Source organism: Gouania willdenowi, chromosome 3 (genome assembly GCF_900634775.1).
Source record: "Gouania willdenowi chromosome 3, fGouWil2.1, whole genome shotgun sequence".
NCBI lineage: Eukaryota > Metazoa > Chordata > Actinopteri > Blenniiformes > Gobiesocidae > Gouania > Gouania willdenowi.
In genome coordinates this window covers 3,666,366-3,684,872 of record NC_041046.1, presented here as the reverse complement: position 1 = coordinate 3,684,872, position 18,507 = coordinate 3,666,366, and the positions used below count along the sequence as shown (strand labels likewise).

Below are 18,507 nucleotides of genomic sequence, written 5' to 3'. Positions count from 1 at the left end.
TTATTAAACTTTTTCAAATCATTCCAAACATGTTTAATACAGTTATTGGATTTAACTATTCTTATTTGTTTCATATTAAACACATCAGAAATGCCCTGAAACTGAGATCACATGATATTTGACATCCAGCCATATGCTAACATGCTAAAGCTAACATTAGCCCACCTGATTTACAGTGAAAATATGGTGTAAATGTGTGATGTTGTCCCTAAACAAGTGTCGTATTTCCATTTCAGAAGATGAAGTCTGTCACATGATCAACATTAGAATAATGACCATTTAGAGCGTTAACACAGAAAACATGTTTTTGTTGTTTTGTCATTTGTTTATTTGTTTTGTTGTTTTTGTGTATTATTTGTAGTTGATTTGTGTGGTTGTATTTTTGTCAGGTTTGGGGTCAATTACATTTTTTTTAATTACAATTATATATTCAATTATTCATGTTCTATTACAACTCAGCTATAAATGCAGTGACTAACCTTTTTTCCAATTACAATTCAAATTATAATTGTTATTTTTACCCTGAATGTCAATTACAATTGCATTATCAATTACTAAAGTTAAATTGAAATTGATAACAATTTCTGTTCCTTTAATAAATAAGTCTTACCAAATGTAACCTTCCTCTTGTGTTAGCTTTCTGTTAGCATCTCTAATGCTAACGGGTCAGTTTGACCCATGTCTTAAATCAGCTGTAAAATACATTAATAAATATTATCTATCATCTAATTAGTTTCTCATCTATTGATTACCTTGTTAGGCTTCATAATCAATGAATGTATTGGTATTAATATTTATGGTGTGGGCGTCTGAGCCTTTTTTGTGTCACTATACCATATTTATATTATTTTAAAATGGGAGACGTGTGTGAGACATACAACTGTAACATGGTTCTCCAGGTTAGTATTTAATTAAATTGTAATTGATAGTATTTATAGAATTTCCATGTCAATTACAATTACAGTCAATTATCTGAACTCAGTTACAATTCAATAATGATTCAAACAGAAACATATTTTGTAAAATTACAATTATAATTGTAGTTAATTAATTCATGATCAAAGGTAGGGTTTGATTCCTGATTTTTTTTTAGTAACTCAAACTATAATTACTTAGTCCATTATGTATGGTTAGATAAATAACATTAGCACATAAGTTGCTCCTCATACAGTATATACAGTAAGTCTGTACGCTGCACCACTCTGCTGTGCACGAGTACAGCCAACATTTTCTTTATTTATCCTGACAGGGAAAACTCAGGGAAAAGGGAGAAAAAAGGATTAGTGCATTATCTTTGTGGATTATCTAATCCAGAGTAAATCCAGAGTTTATTCAGCTCTGATCTGTTGCTGTGACACCAGAGTGAAAAAAGTTTCAATTCAGTTTATTTTTATTCACATAACGACAAAATCATCTCATATAAAGAAGAATAAAGATGTTTTAATGAATAAAAAAACAAAAATACATTTCTACCTGATCAAGCATGGATGAAAACATTCTAACTTTAAAATATAAACTTTAACATGTTTCTATCTGAGTTCTCTGTAGAGATGATTCTCATCTCTGAAAACTTTAAAACAATGTTGTTTTATTGATTTCTTCTTCTTCTTGTGTTTATCACCAGTTAAAATCACCACTCCTCTGTTATTCATGAACGGATCAGGCTGATATTTGGTATCTACAGTTGGTACTGAATCATTGGCACATACCAATATATAAATGGGGCTCATTACCCCGTACGTGTCAAATGACTACTCCTTCGTTAGATAGGAATGCAGTTCGGTATGAATACTCTGAATGAGTAGGAGACATGCGGAGCCCTTTTTTTTTAAATGGGGTAGGAGGCCCACCCCCCATTTCCAGTATTTTCCAAATTTATGGGAACATAGTCGTGTGATATATCATTTCAAAGGTAATTCAAAGTAGATTATGATTCTGCCTGGCCCCACCCCACCCCTTTTTTCTCATTTATTTGTGAATCAAATATTGTGACAGTTGGTGGTACCAAATCATTGACACATACGTTTATATGAATAAGGCCCACTACGCTGTATGTGCCACGGGGGCCACCGGGGGCCCCATTTTTTTTACTCAGTGGAACCGAGTCATTTGACTGAACTCTCTGGAATGTGGTACGTGCTATTCGATACGTTCTGCAGGCCAAGCCGTACAAACATGTTTAAAGAAATTCTAAAAGTAAGAGTTTACCTTTCATTTTAGAATTGTTGTTGAAGCTTGTGAGGAACATTCCTGAGTCGTTTAAACAAACACATACTGTAGTTCATGTAAAAGTGACTGACAACAGGGACATACTGTAAACTGTGTTCAGTTTGGCTTTAATTCCATCATTTATTTTAGGATGTACCAAGTCTGACTGTAGATGATCATAATATCATCATCTAGATATTTACTTACTCTTTGTATTACAAGGAGCTTTTCTTCTTTTTTAAGTAAGGCCAGTTGTGAGAACCAGTTCTCATTTACAATGACGACCCGGGCCGGAGATTAAAAAGCACATTTAAAACATAGAGACCGATAAAAGACAGTGGAGAGACACATCAACATAATAACACAACTTGGTGGCTGGGAGCAAAAACAACAGAGAACTGTTCGCTGCAGATTTGTGAAGTCGAGATGAAGGAACTGAGTTTTAGTTTCTGTTGTAAATGGTTCCAGCCACTAGGGGCAGCACATTGGAATGATGAACGGCTGGTGAATGTGACGAGCAGGTTAATGTGATGACTGTGACCACTGTTATCCATGCTGAGCAGAAACAGAGATGAACTGTGATGGTTTTTCCCAGAGATGTTTTTGTAAATAAACTGATACCAGTGAGTCAATCTACGGGACTGAAGAGAAGGAAGCCAGTTGACTACTGAGAGCAGATGGCAGTGGTGGGTACGGAAGGAGCACCAGAGGCTGGTGTGATACATGACACCAGGTAAGATTATGTCACCATAATCCTGGATCACGAGAATTGTCATTGTGACCAGCAGATGTTTATCAGAGTGGGTGAAGAGGATTTATAGTGGTATAAGAAACCAATCCTGGATTTGACTTTTGAGTGTTCATGTGCACATTAAAGGAGACAAAACTGATTCCTGAGCCTTCAGTGAGGAGATTTTAAGCGGGTAAAGAAATGAGTTCACAGTAAAAACCATCCATTTGCTTGTGTTTAGGAGAAGGTGAAGGTGTGCAAAAGCAGTGCTCAGTGAAGAACTAGAAGTATACAGAATGGTATCGTCTGCGTACAGATAGATATGTGACTTTCCCAAATAATGTTGGACCAAGTATGGAACCCTGGGACACAGCCTTGGACAGGGGCGGGGGGTCAGATAGGAAGCCCTCCGCTCTCACAGATTGTGCTCGGCCAGAGCAACAGCTTTAAAAACCAAACTAAACAACATCTCTGAGCCTACCAAGCATGATAGAGTGGTCATCTGTGTCTAAGGCCTTTGACAAATCAATGAATTAGTTTTCAGCTGTGATATGAACTATTAAATTCACGAATTCAATTAGTTACTAATTGATAAATTAATAATTTCCCTTTTAATCTGAACAGTGGATAAGTGTGTGTGTAGTAGCTCAGTGAACTGCAGCAGACTGAGACTCAGGCAGAGCTTTTTAAAGATCTGATCCCATCGGTCCACTGACTCTGATCATCATCACAGGTCACCAGCTCTTCCTGCTGCGTGAGGTGTGTGTAGGTGTGAGTGTGTTGGCCTTGGTGAGGACATACTGAGCTACTCTGAGCTTCTCCATGGCCTCAGTCAGCAGGTCCTCAGCTATGTTCTGTCCTTCAGCCTGGGTCACTCTACTCAGCAGCTCACTGGTCTCCTCCATCTCCACACACACCACACTGCTCAGCTTAGACATGCTGTCAGACAGAAGGTCTCCAATGGAGGCCGACCTGGCCTTGGATGAAGGTTTGAAAGGAACCACAGGTTTGTTCACTGATGGTTTTAAAGCGTCGAGAACGCTCGTGTCCCAGGAACACAGAGCGTTGCTGCGTTTATAAATCTCAAACCTAGAAGCTGCTGAGATGTTCTCATGGTCTGAATCTCCGCCCCCATCCTCTGAGCTCTGATCACTGCTCGTTGACTTCCTCTCTACAGGGACTTCCTGGGTGGGAGGAGCCTGTTCTGGGTCAGGTTCACTCTCAGGCCTGCTGCTAATTGGCTCCGCCCCCTCTGTGTCTGAGCTGTCAGAGCTGCGTTCCTCTGTGGTTTCTCTCATGATGTCACTCTTTGTTCCTCCATCAGCTTCAGAGGGCTGACGGTGGAGGGGGCGGGGCTTGTTGGCAGGTAGCGATGGAGCCCATGTGACCTCAGTTTCAGAGCAGGCCTGAGGCTTGGCTTCTTGAGCTGGAGGGGGCGGAGCTTTAGGGACCTTCAATGAGAAAAAGAAACAAGTTTAAATGGCTGATGTTTGTTAAACATTCACATACAGTTGTGTGTCAAACTCAAGGCTTGGGGGCCAAATCTGGCCCTTTAAATCAGTGGTTCTCAAACTTTTTTTTTGTGTTTTTGTACGGTGGCTGGGAAGTGTCAGGTGAATGCATTTACAGAAACAAACACAAATGCAAACCGGTCACAACGGAAGTGTTTCTGACGGACCGGTATTACAGTCTGACGGGTATTATGATATGATAGCCTGATATGAAAAATATAAGAGTATCCTGATCAACTTTCACTTACTTTCACACGCGTTTCAATGTCTTCTTCTTGTTCTTCTCTGTTCTGGTGGGTTAAAAACATCCGCCAGAAACGTGTCCGTCTGTAATACTGGTCCGTCAGAAACACTTCCGTTGTGGCCATTTTGCATTCGTGTTCGTTTCTGTAAATGCATTCACCTGACACTTCCTGGCCACCGGGTTTCCGCCGCAACGGAAGTGTTCCCTATGACATGACAAGGGTCCCTGGTCACTGACGGGCACGTGGCGTTCGCATAGGCTCCGCCCCTTCCCTCGTAGTGTGGCCACTATGAGAGCAAGACAACCTTCACCAGCTCGTGGTGCTTGGGCCTAATTATTGTCCAAATGACCAGATAATTAATTCGTAGATATCTCAGCCCGTCTTACGGAGCCCCAGACATGACATGGTAAAAAAAATACTAATTTGTGGCCACGAAATACTACGTTCCTGGTGGTTAGCGACTGTGTGTACAATATGTCTCATAAAAAATAAAAAAAACACTTTAAATAGCTTCAACGGGGCGACAGGGTGAATCCCTCCACCAGGGGGCAGTGTCTCAGCCCCTTTAGCTAGTTTAGTGTTGGTGCTTGTGTGACAGTTGGTTGGGTGTGTGTGTGTGTGTGTGTGTGTGTGTGTGTGTGTGTGTGTGTGTGTGTGTGTGTGTGTGTTACACTCAAGTGTATAGGCTGTATGTGTTCACGTCACTGTCAGTGCCTGTGTGCACGTGTTCCTGCTGGTCTGAGTGCGTCTCATGTTCTTTATGGGTCGAATGGGTGTGAGTGATCAGTAGATCAGAGAGTGATCGGTAGATCAGAGAGTGATCAGTAGATCAGAGAGTGATCGTGAGTTGTATGAATGGTTGAGTCCATCAGCAGTAGAAAAGGGAGGAGCGCTCGTTTTCCTTGGGGGACCAGGACGGTGGGCGGTGTCTGCTGTGAGCACCGGTTCCTTGTTTGATTTAATTTGGGGGTTAAATATTAAGTATGGGTGAAGCACTTCTTCACTACATAGGGTTCAGTCAGTCTATGGTTGGTCAGTTAGAAACCTGAGCTCCTCCTCCAGCCTGTACGGGTCGTATCCATGTTAGTTAGTTAGCTCTGGAGGCTCTGAGGGACACGCTAACAATCCATCCTCTGTCATTGAGAAAGAAAATGAAGCAACAACCACAACATTAAGCACTCAGCCAACGGATGGTTGTAGAAATATATAAGATAAAATAACGACAGGGTTGACAACGGAAAAAAACACGTAACTTCCTGTTTACAACAGACGCTGTATTAATTTGTGGCATGTCTGGGGCTCCGTACCTTCTAAATACAAACGTTCAATTTTAAATCTCAAATTGTTCAAAGAACTCAATTTTCCTGAAATTATTTAAAACAATTTCCCGAAATTAAATAAAAAATGGTCACAAAATGAATGAAGTTTAAAAGAGAATATATCTGACACTTGTTGCCTAGATATTGTCAGTGCCTTAAATGATTTAAGTATCATTTATACGTCATGTAAAGTCTAAAATTCTGGACATTAATGTTAAAATAATTGTTTTCCAACCTAAAGTCTGTGGCCCACAAAAGATCAAACTACTTTATTTTTGGCCCCTGATCCAAACACCTGTTTACCTGTTTGTCCTGAGGTTCCTCCTGAGGTTCTGACTTCTTCTTTGGAGGCATAGGAATAACTTTGATCTTTGGAGGAGCTCCAGTCTCATGCTTCTCAACATTGGTCACCATGTGAACCTCTGAATGTCCACTAAGGTCTGACTGAGACGTGGAGACGATGGTGTCGTTACTGATGCCATTTAAACCAGTACTGGTCTGATGGCTCCCATTGGGCATGTAGGCGTCCTCAAGGTCCAGATCCAACCGAAGCAGACCTTCAGATGATACGACGGCCACCTACAGAGACAATATTACCATTATTAGATAATATCAAAGAACTTTAATCTGAACAAATACTCAGGATAATGTCCTTTAATCAGAAATATCAATTCTTGCACAAAATCTGACGTAAAATGAGGTGATATGATGGACTTCACCTTCTGAAATATGACACAGATAAACCCTCAAACACATATTTTAGGGATCATTTCACACAATTCCACCATATTGTAAACTGTAAAACAAGTGGGCTAATGTTAGCTTTAGCATGTTAGCAAACAGCTGAACGTTAAATACCATGTGATCTGTAATGAGTCGGATTAATAAAAGATGAGGAAATGAAATGTGTAAACTCTCTGCTCTCAGTTCACACCTTCATTATTATTATTACTGTGTCAGATATTAATAAAGACAAATAGAAGTTTCTCAATCAAACACCCAATGAGTATAAGTGAAAATAATGGAAATTATTAAAAAATGATCAATGCTGGGCAAGTTAACGTGTTAATTAATAAACACTGACAAGTATCTTATCATGCATTGATGCAGTTTTTTTTATTATTTTGCACCTGTAATATATCTATTCCCCACCAGGGGGTGCACCCCACACTTTGAGAAGCACTGATGGAGAGTGTAAAAACCATATCTGTGATTAAGTTTTGTTTTCATATAGAAACACAGCAGCAGAGGAAACAAAGCTGACCTGAACATAAAGAGGAACAACGTTGGTTCAAAGACTTTTAGACGTTAGGCAGCAGATACAGTAGAGACTGTAGACAGAACACACACACACACACACACACACACACACACACACCTCCTTCATGTGGATCTTGGTCGGAGGTCGTCGGTTGGCGTTTCCTCTGGGTCTGCTTCTAGTGACGTGCTCTAAGTTACTGCTCTTATCAACCTTAACCTGTGAACACACACACACACACACACACACACACACACACACACACACACACACACACACACTGATCACTATGAACAGGAACCTTCAGAGGAGGAATGTGGAGGCGTGAACACACTTTACCTCATCCAACACTTTGTTCTTAGCCTGGTTGATGCCGTCACGCAGTGCTCTGATCCACGCCTCTTTCTCCTCTGCAGAGGGAGTCTGGAACTTAATGTCACACACCTGCAACACACACACACACACACAGCATCATTTACTGTTCACCTATAGCTTTACACTCTCAGACCAGTGGGTCTCAACCTGTTCAGACCACGACCCCCAAAATAAAGGTCCCAGAGAGCGAGTACCCATGGTCCATTGTTCTATGAATCTGTGATAACCACATTTATTTATTCATCTGAATAATATCCACTGTTATCCAGGAATGTTTATTATTATTATTATAGTCATCTTAAAGATGGAAATACTGGTTTTAATCACTAATAAAATGGTTCAAAGTGACCAAAAATGGTGGAAAATGTGGTGAAATGAGATTTTAAAATTGGTTAAAAGTTATAAATTATAGTGGATAAAAACAGACAGAAAAAGGGTTTAAAGTGTCAATATTGGAACAATTAGTTTAAACTGGCAAATAATGGACATGATAAATGTTGAATGTGGTTAAATTGGCAAAAATAATGATGAAATATGTTGAAAAGAGGTTAAAAGTGACAATAATGAGTCAATATATGTGACATTAGGTGTAAAAGTGGTAGAAATGGTTTATAAGTGCTGAACATGTCTGGAAAGTAGAAAAATGTAGAAAAGTCATTAAAATGTGATGTAGACGTGTCAGAAATAGGAGAAATGTAGCAAAAATATGGCAAGAAAAAGTGATGAAAATAGGTTAAAATATGGTGAGTTTTGGTGTTGCAGAAAAATGGTACAAATAAGCAAAAATGGGCTCAAATTGTTCAGAAAATATTCCTAGTTTCTTGAAAGCATCTGGTGACCCCCTCACAGTGTCCTGTGACCCCAAATGTGGTCCTGAGCCCAAGGTTGAGAACCCCTGTGTTAGTGAATGAGTGAATGTGTAACGACACACACACATTCAACCACAACACCTGGAGTTTGTGTCGCACACAGTGAAAGCCTGATGACACACACACAAAGTGACTCCCACACCAGCCTCAGCACCTTTAATACACACAGAACATCTGTACAGTATAAAACACAAATTTTGGACATTTGTCGATGTAAAAATGAACTGAAAATAGACCCAAAAAAAGGACAAACACATTTTCATAAGAAGTCAAAGTGAACAGTTCACAGTTTACAGGGTTGGGGTCAATTAGAATTGTAATCACGTAATTGACGATTAATTCCAATTATGATTTTAATTGAAATTGAAAAACATGTTGTAATCGTAATTGAAAATGAATTGACGAATGGGAAAACTGTCAATTACAAATGAATTAAACACAAACCTGGTAAACCATACATACATCATTAATAATTACTCCCACGACCTGTCACTTCTCTTCAGGATCATTATATATATTTTTTTAATTTAGGGGTGTATGGTTCGAAAAAAGGCTCTGACGCCCCTACCAAAGACATTAATACCAATATATTCATTGATTATGAAGCCTGACACGATAACCAATAGATTAGAAACTAATTGGATGATAGATAATATTTATTAGTGTATTTAGTGTATCAAACTGACCCATTAGCATTAGGGATGCTAACAGAAAGCTAACACACAAAGTTACATTTAATTCGTGTTGTTTATTAAAGGCTCAGTAATTGTGATTAATTGTAATTGAACTTCAGTTATTGTAATTGACTTTCAGGGGTAAAATAATAACCCTAAATTGAATTGAAGTTGGAATAAATGTTGGTTAATGTAACCATAACTGATCAATGATAGTGTCTCACCTTATTTCCTGCCTTTGGCGATCGTATCAGGATCAATCTGTGTTTCTTCTGAAAGCGACTCTTTAGTTCCTGACATTGGTCGTAGTTTTCCAAATCCACTTTCTCTATACAGGTCTGTAAGTCCTGTCAGACACACACACACACACACACACACACACTATGGTGTATTCAGCGTGCACGTGACACAAGCACTGCTGTCCTGTGCTTTCTTTAATACCTGGTTCTCATAGACCACCATCTCTGTTCTCTCCACTCTGACGTAGCGCTCCTTGTAGGTGGCCAACAGCCTGCACGGAGCTTTCTTCAGCCAGCCAGCTTTCCCCTGGAACTGTGGATTATTGTGTGTGCACGGATCTTCTTTAGCTTCCTGAAAGAACACAGGAAATAAATCAGGATCCAAACACGTCCAGTAATTCCATGGAGTCCACAGCCAGACTGTGTCCTACATCAGGAATATTCAAAAATATAAACTTTTAATAGGAATAATTTATAGAAATTAATCAGAAATTGGGAGTAATGATAAAACTGATCATACTATAATATATAGTTTCCCAAATATATTAAACATTCCTGCTAAGGGACAACATTCAGTTTTGATAATTCCCATTTTTTCCAGTTATTTCCCACGGAAAGTTTCCAACTATGAAAATTCCCAGAAATGTGCCACTCTAGTGTCCATGTAATGTTTTTATTTGTGTTATTTTCAGTGGATGTGATACAGTTATTTTAAGTTACTTTCAAAATTCCAATGAATTGCCTGTAAACATCCCATTGTTTTCTATTGGAGTGAAACTTTCAGCCTGATTTTTAGATCATTTAACATCTTTTTAGATCATTTAGTAGATTTTTCAGTCACAATAACATCATGTGCTGCTTTTAGTTGCTCTAAAAACCAGGAAAAGTTAAAGATGTCGATGTAAACCTTTTATTTACAGAAAGAGGATTAAAAACAATTATAAATAATAAAAAGGTTTGTGATCACAGAGGGCGTCAGTTCCAACTCTGAGGTTTGGTAGTTGACAATGGAGCAGAGAAGAAGAGCTCTCTTAAAGGACCTTTACTTTCTCCTAGACAGTGTGCTGACATGTTCTGGTGGCTGAAGTTAGAGAGTAATCATGGACTGTTGAAGGAATCCCAACCAAACGGACTTCTTCTCTGCTCCGCCTGTTTCATCTGGTGGCCAAATGTTCAGTGCATCACTACAATTCATTATATTTTGCTTCTCATGGGAAAGTTACAAATTCAAATTAGAATTAAATGAACTTTATTTTTCCATTAGGAACGTCCTTTGAGCCAGAGTGTAAGTGCTCTAAAAAGGTCTACAAAAATATATCTTCCTAAAAAGCTGCAACATGCACTGTGTGAAAGTTATTTAAAGAAAATACTTAAGTAATCATATTTATATTTTGTTGCATGAACCACTGATAAGAAAAGATCATGAAATGCATGAATTATTATTGAACTTGAATGAAAACATGAATTGAGTCCAAACATTGACTAAAATGCACACTTAGTCAAATGTAGATTGTGTTGATAAAACTATTTTAGTTTTAGTTTCCACTCACTGTAGTTATTTAGTCCTGGTCAGCATTAGAAAACAGCTGAGTCTGACAGAACATGAGCAAAAACTGTGAAACGCTTCCAACAGCCTCTGCTGCTGATAAGAAAACACACCTAATACAGTTTAATTTTAGACTCACACAGGAAGTGAGCTGTGACACACACAACCTGACATTTACCCACCACATGAGATACTGCAGACTCAGCTGCTTTAAAAGTACATTCCATAAAAGTGAATATAGTGAAAATACTAGACTAGACCTGTATTTGTAAAGCAAATACATATTTGGCAATTGATAATTGAATAAAGTGACAAAAATGACAACCTGTCCTTGACCTTAAATATGACCTTGAGCAAAGGTCAAGGTCACACATTGAAAGGAAACGTTGTTCAATGCCAATATTTTAATTTTTATGTGACATGATGAACTTTGACCCCTCCTGATCATTTTACTGGTAGGTCGTACAGCTTTGGTCCAATGAAATAAATCCCTATGAGATGACATACTGTACGTGTCATTAGTGCTGCATTGATAGTGTAGGAGGAGTTCAATGACAAAGCAAGTTGCAGAAGAAAAATAATAAGAACTCCTACGACAACAATGTATTTTCAAAGGTAAGTGAGGCTTTAATAAGACACATGAACAATAGCCACCATAGAGCTGCACCCAGTGGTTCATCATGTTTGTTTGGTTTCAGTCTAAAGGGAAGTGAAAGAAGAAATACGACCACAAAGAAACCCTGACTCTACACCACACGGTTAATGCTCTCACACTGACATTTTCTATCTAGACCAGTCCACTATTTTATATTATCAGTGACACCACGTAGAAGCTGTTAGAAGTCAATGGTTCTCAACATGTGGCTCTTTATGTCTTCATTTTAAGTCATATTCATATTGTCCATGCATTTTTACCCCTTTTCAAAAAGTTCTGACACTTTTCTCAGACTTCAGCTCTTTTTGCCAATAAATATCATTTTTTTCCCTATTTTTGTCCATTTTTGCAAATTGTTTTTGACACTTTTATCCATTTTTTGTTCTTTCTTAAATTTTGTTGACAACTTTTCATTAAAATAAGCTACTTTATCCTTTTTTTGTTCTTATCTTTTGTTTTTATCTTTTTCACTATTGTTTGCCACATTTTGCTCATTAAAGCTTTTGTCATGACATACCAGCTTCATCCTCTTTATTTGCACATTTTATGGCCACACTTTTGATCCATTTTAGTCACTTTTAACTTTTTTCTTGCGACGCTTTTGCAACTATTGAACCTCCATTCACTCATAAAAATAAAAAAACATAGCAAACTGGACCGGCCCACTTTGATGTGCCACAGATTTACAACTTTCACCAAAATGTGGCCCCAACACTGACAAAACTTTGGTCAATGTTTGGCCCTTTTCAAAAAGTTCTGACATTTTTTCAGACTTCAGCTCCTTTTGCCAACAAATATCCCTTTTTTCCTATTTTTCGTGATAGTTTGCGAGTTGTTTTTGACACTTTTATCTATTTTTTGTCCTTTCTTTAATTCTGTTGACAACTTTTCATCCTAATGAGCTACTTTTGCCAAATAAATACCACTTGTTTCCGTTTCCCCTACATTTTACCTCTTTTTGTTCCACATTTAGCCCTTTTTCACTATTGTTTGCCACATTTTGCTCATTAAAGCTACCCTTTGTCACAACATACCAGGTGGTTTCTCTTTACTTGTACATTTTTTTGTCCACTCTTGACTGCTTTTGGTCAATTTTTGTCACTTTTCACTCTTTTTTTGTCACATTTTTGCCACTTTTGAACCATTTTTATCCATCTGTTACCATGTCTACCTCCACTCATTCATTAATTTATTTGACTGTCCTACACATATTATTCACACATATTTATCATTTAACAAAAAATTAGCATACAGTACATTAAAATGTTTGAATTTCTACTAATTACATTTTCACTTTTAAGTTTTGCAGTCATTGTAGATGATGTTTGGGAAAACGTCAAAATTTCATCTGAAAAACAGATTTTTAATTTATTTTATACATTTATTTATTAATTTTGAATTTCATTCATGCTAACAATTGGAGTCAATGCAAAAATGTAATTTTTCCACAGATGGAGCCAATAAATCATTGTTAAAAACAAATTAGCAACATATCCAGTTTGTGTATATTTCTATATTCTAGTCTTAATAAGTGGATTTTAAAACCTTTAAACTCTAACATCTACTGTCTTTTTTACCTAAGGACCCCGACCATTGCTGCACAGCAGAGAAGTGTTCCATAAAGTAGGTTATGTTCAAACTCTGAGTATCTCATTCCTAAACTGAGGTATGTTCTTCTCTGAGTATGTTACCATGGCAACATTGTTCATGAACTAAACCTGGTCACTGACAGGTTTTATCAAAGAAACCCTGGGTTTCTACCTGGCTCCGCCCACCTGAACACTTTAATGAACCTTAACACTTTTCTCTGAAACACATTAGTAACATCACACACCACAGACGTGTTCACATCATTGCTAATGTTATGCTGCTATACGTTTTTTTTTTTTTTTTGTGATAACGGTAGTTTTCTTCCTAACATTGTAGATGTAGATCATTTAGTGAAACACACTGAGAGGTTGATCTGCATTAAAACATCTACTGACGTCTGTAGTAAAGTTACCTGTATATGAACCTGTAGATAATATAAAGGAGGAGATGATCATTTAAATTAATACACTTTTAAGGCTCGATTATTGTTTCATATTGTAATAAATTTTGATCTATAGATCACATAGCTTTGAAGATATGATGGCGCAGTGAGTTTTGACGCTGCTCTTGGAAGTATAGGGTTGGGGGTTTGCATCCCGTCTGTCCTTTTTTATGACATTCTTTAGGACGTTGAGATGACTCTGGTGACAATATTAGTTTAAAAATCAATATAAATGACACTTTTTATTCATATTATTCACCACTCGTCACGTCACTGAAGAGATAAAGTGATGAAGTGACCAAAAAGTGTGACTAATTACGGGTGATTTAAGCCACTATAGTCACTGAAGACTGAACACACCTTTAGAACAGGATCATATTCCTCAAACACCGGCTTATTTCACCATCAGGGTGAATAAATCACTCTATTCTGGGTGGTTACCATGGTAGTTCGTCTAACCTTTGATCCATTGATGATGGCTTTTTATCGCGCGCGTGCCCGTCAGTAACCCAAGGTTTACATACTCAGGGTTAATTGACCCATTTCATACCAGCTTTAATGGATCAGATACCCAGAGTTTACCATGGGGGGTATGTTGACCTAGAGTTTATGGATAGACTCAGAGTTTGTTAACCCTCCTTTATGGAACACCCCGCAGTTTTAATTCATTATTATTCTTACTATTTTAACAAAATCAAGCAGAAATTACAATCTGTCACTGATTATAGCCTCACATGCACGTTTTGGAACAATACCTCACATTTACAATTTGTCCTCGTAAACAGTTGGACAGAGAGACAAAAATGTCAATTCTTGTACATAATTTGATATAATATGTAGCAATATGATGAACTTCCCCTTTTGAAATGTAAATATGACACAAATAAACCCTCACCCACATGTTTAGGGGCAATACCACACATTTACACCATATTTTTCACTGTAAAACAGGGAGGCTAATGTTAGCTTTAGCATGTTAGCAAACGGTTGGATGTCAAATCTCAGTGTGTGTTTGTTTCAGTGCATTTCTGCTGTGTTTAATATTAAATTAATGACAATAGTTAACTATTAACCGTATTCAGGAAGTTTAATAACCTGTAGTGAGTCTGATTAGAGAAAGATTAGGAAACAGAACCAAAATGTGTAAACTGATACAGAATTTGGGAAGTTTAAAATTGGATGCCCTACATGAGCAACAAAATAATAATAATAATTCTAATAATAATAATAATAATAATGACCATATTTTGATTTTTAAATAAAGAAAAATCTCATTTAACCTTCTTAAAATCTCTAAATCATTGAAAAAAGAGATGTCTCCTCCTAAAAATCCACTGTTTTTTGGTCACATTTAATCTCTCCCTCTCTCTTGGACTTTAGTCTCTCTTCTCTTTTCCTCGTGTGTGACGATCAAAACAAAGTGACATTTTTAATGATTCTGTCACGTGAGTAAATTTACCATAAAGAACCATGTTGGCTTTAAAAATCAACTCCTTAGCTTCCACAAACTGTTGGAATTTCATAAATAGAGCAAATATTAGAAGAGTTACAGTCTTTATATTTAACATATTCCTCAAGATGCGTTCAGGGTCCCTGGGAAACCTGGACAATTTCATTCATTTGTAAAATATCCTGGACAAGACGTGAAAAGATATGACTGGGTAAAATAATAATAATGATAAAAATAATACACTTTTTCAAAGCTTGAGCCTTTTTGTGCACTTGATGTAATTTGAAGGGGCGGGGCATTAGTGTGAGGGGGCGTGTCCCTGCATATAGTCCAGTCATTTCCCAGTAGAACTGTTGTGTGAGCATTCGTTGTTCCTGTAAGTGTGTGTTTGACGAGCACTCCAGCTTCACAATGTAGCCCCTGTTGTCTCCATTAACACACACACACACACACACACACACACACACACGCACACACACGCACACACACACACACGCACACACGCACACACGCACACACACGCACACACACACACACACACACACACACACACACACACACACACACACACACACGCACACACACGCACACACACACACAGTCTTTGTGCAGCCCAGGCCTCCACATCACAGGCTTGATTGTGTTTCTCTGACACATAATGTCTATGTCTGTTTAATATCTGCTGAATAGTTCAGACACACGTCATAGGAACCAGATAAAAAGATGATTCATGGACATCACACTGCACTGGAATATGGACTGAACCCTGGTAGAACCATTATATTAACCTGATAGAACCATTATATTAACCTGATAGAACCATTATATTAACCTGATAGAACCCTGATAGAACCATTATATTAACCTGATAGAACCCTGGTAGAACCATTATATTAACCTGATAGAACCATTATATTAACCTGATAGAACCATTATATTAACCTGATAGAACCATTATATTAACCTGATAGAACCATTATATTAACCTGATAGAACCATTATATTAACCTGATAGAACCATTATATTAACCTGATAGAACCATTATATTAACCTGATAGAACCATTATATTAACCTGATAGAACCATTATATTAACCTGATAGAACCCTGATAGCGTTAAATATAAAAACATGTTGGATTATCACATGAACATTAAAACACGCTAAACAAATGTGTCGAGCTTTGATGATGTCATACTAACGGGCGACAGTGGCTCAGAGGTGGAATGAGTCGTCCAATAACCCTTCTGTTATTGGATTGGATAGTAGCTTACCACCACTGTGTGTAGTGAATAATACACATCAATGTAAAGCACTCTGAGTGTCTATGAAATCCAATTCATTATTATTATTAAGTGCATTTCATACACAAGGCAACTCAATGTGCTTCACATGATCAAAAAGTGCAACAGAAAACATTCAACAGCTTAAAAATCAATAAAAACATTAAAGCTAGGGTAGGTAATTTTCTCTAGATACACTTTTTAAGTTTTTGGTTAAAATTGTCTTTATGTCCTGACAGAAATTAAGACCTTATGTTCTCTGAAAAAGGAACAAAGAAAATCCATCATCTGTAGCAGCTGTAAACCTGTAATAACTTCAACCAATGGAAAAAAAAAAAAAAACCGTTTTTTTTTTAACCAATCACGTCTCCCTGTCTCCCTCGTAAGCACGAGCTCACACTGAAAGCTCGTCACCACTGACAGAGTTAAAACAGAGTTTTTAGTCACGTTTTTGACATATATAATGATAAAGTTTATTGTTTAATTACTGCTGAATGAGACATGAGACAATAACGTTTCTACACAATACAAGTGATGATCTGAGCTCCTCTTCTGCAGCAGCTGTGAGCATGCATGTGAGTGAGCACAGAGGGGAGGGGGTAAAGGCGGAGCCATCGGGAGGCAACATTCAAAATCAAGCTAGCTTTTGAAAATCACCTACCCTACCTTTAACATCAGCAGCAAAAACATTTAAATACATCAACAAACACATTTTAACAACGCAGTAGAGAAAAAGTCTTTAACTTTGATATAAAATGTTTTAAAGCGCTGACTTCAGCTTCTTCCACTTCTTTGTTGCATATTATTATTACTCGTACTAAGTCCATCCATCCTTTTTCAGACCCACTCTGTCCTATTTCAGGGTGGTGGGGGTCAGTCGGTGCCTATCTCCGTCCCTCATTAAGTGCGAGGCGGGGGTACACCCTGGATGGGGCTCCAGTCCATCACAGACAACACACACACACACACACACACACACACACACACAACCACTCACACTCACATTCACTCCTACAGGTAATCTAGAGACTCCAATTACCCAAACAGTCATGTTTCTGGATTGTGGGAGGAGCCTAAGTACCAGGAGGGAACCCACGCAGAACGGGGAGAACATCCAAACTCCAACCAGAAAGGACCCAAGTGTCCACCCCAGGGCAGACGTGCTAAACACTAAGTCACTGTACGCCCCTCAAACTAAGTGTGGTGTCTAAATGAGTATGTAGTGCGTTCACATTACATAGCAGGGCTTGAGACTGCGATCAAAATGGTCGCATATGCGAGTATATTTTCAGTGTGTGCGCGTGAAAATTTTATCTGGTCGCATCTGTGCGAGTACGTTATTTTATACGCAGCGGCTGAGTGCACCTCTCTCTCTCTCTGTGCTGCAGATGAGGAGACGGTGAATACACTGAGCATAAACACCAATGAGCTCCTTTGGAATGAGCGCGGTTCGCTATGAACAGAGCCAGACATAACGAGTCGATCACTGAGTTCACGCTCACATTGAGAGCAGCAGTAAAAAGGAAGAATGTGCTGAGCTCAGCAATAGAACGTACACACTCATCAGAATCATCATGGAGAGACCAGAACTGATGGACTATGATACCAGGACAGATGTTCAGCTGTGGTTCTCCCAGAGCAGGGGTCTGCAACCTGTGGTTCTGGGCTTAATATGGCCCTTTGACTCTTATACAATGGCTCCCTATAGCTTTAAAAAAACTATTGAAATAAATAGTTATTTAATGATTAATGACAAATAAAATCATGATATAACAATTTATTAACCTAAAATAAATCACGTTGTACAATGACTCAGCACATTCCTACAACATCTACAGATCATCAACTTTCCTCCACCTGTGACTAACCTTAAGTTTTAAATCCCTGGTAAGAAACTAAACCAACAAAAACACTATTTCTGGAAGAAAATACAGATTTTAATTGTGTGGGAACAGATTCATTTAACCACCAATGTACAGGTTAAATATGTATGTTTTATGAAATGAGTAATTAGCATGTGTTGATCACATGATCATGTGTTATTATATTCATGTTACTTTTTCAAATGGTCCTGGGACCAGTGTCACAGTCTGAGTTTACCTCCATACTGACAT

The 18,507-nt window shown here is 38.0% G+C and overlaps 1 protein-coding gene across 1 annotated transcript in view; it reads right to left on the bottom strand.

Annotated features, from left to right (window-relative positions):
• Window positions 1-1,420: 1,420 nt before the first annotated feature.
• plekho2 (pleckstrin homology domain containing, family O member 2) overlaps window positions 1,421-18,507 on the bottom strand; it is a 19,731-nt gene continuing 2,644 nt past the window's right edge. The window contains exons 2-7 of the mRNA XM_028438751.1: window positions 9,631-9,780; window positions 9,414-9,536; window positions 7,611-7,715; window positions 7,392-7,490; window positions 6,317-6,592; window positions 1,421-4,389 (exon numbers count right to left, since the gene is read on the bottom strand). Of these exons, the coding sequence (XP_028294552.1) occupies window positions 3,673-4,389; window positions 6,317-6,592; window positions 7,392-7,490; window positions 7,611-7,715; window positions 9,414-9,536; window positions 9,631-9,780 (1,470 nt within the window). The 3' untranslated portion in view covers window positions 1,421-3,672. The remainder of the gene's footprint in view (window positions 4,390-6,316; window positions 6,593-7,391; window positions 7,491-7,610; window positions 7,716-9,413; window positions 9,537-9,630; window positions 9,781-18,507) is intronic.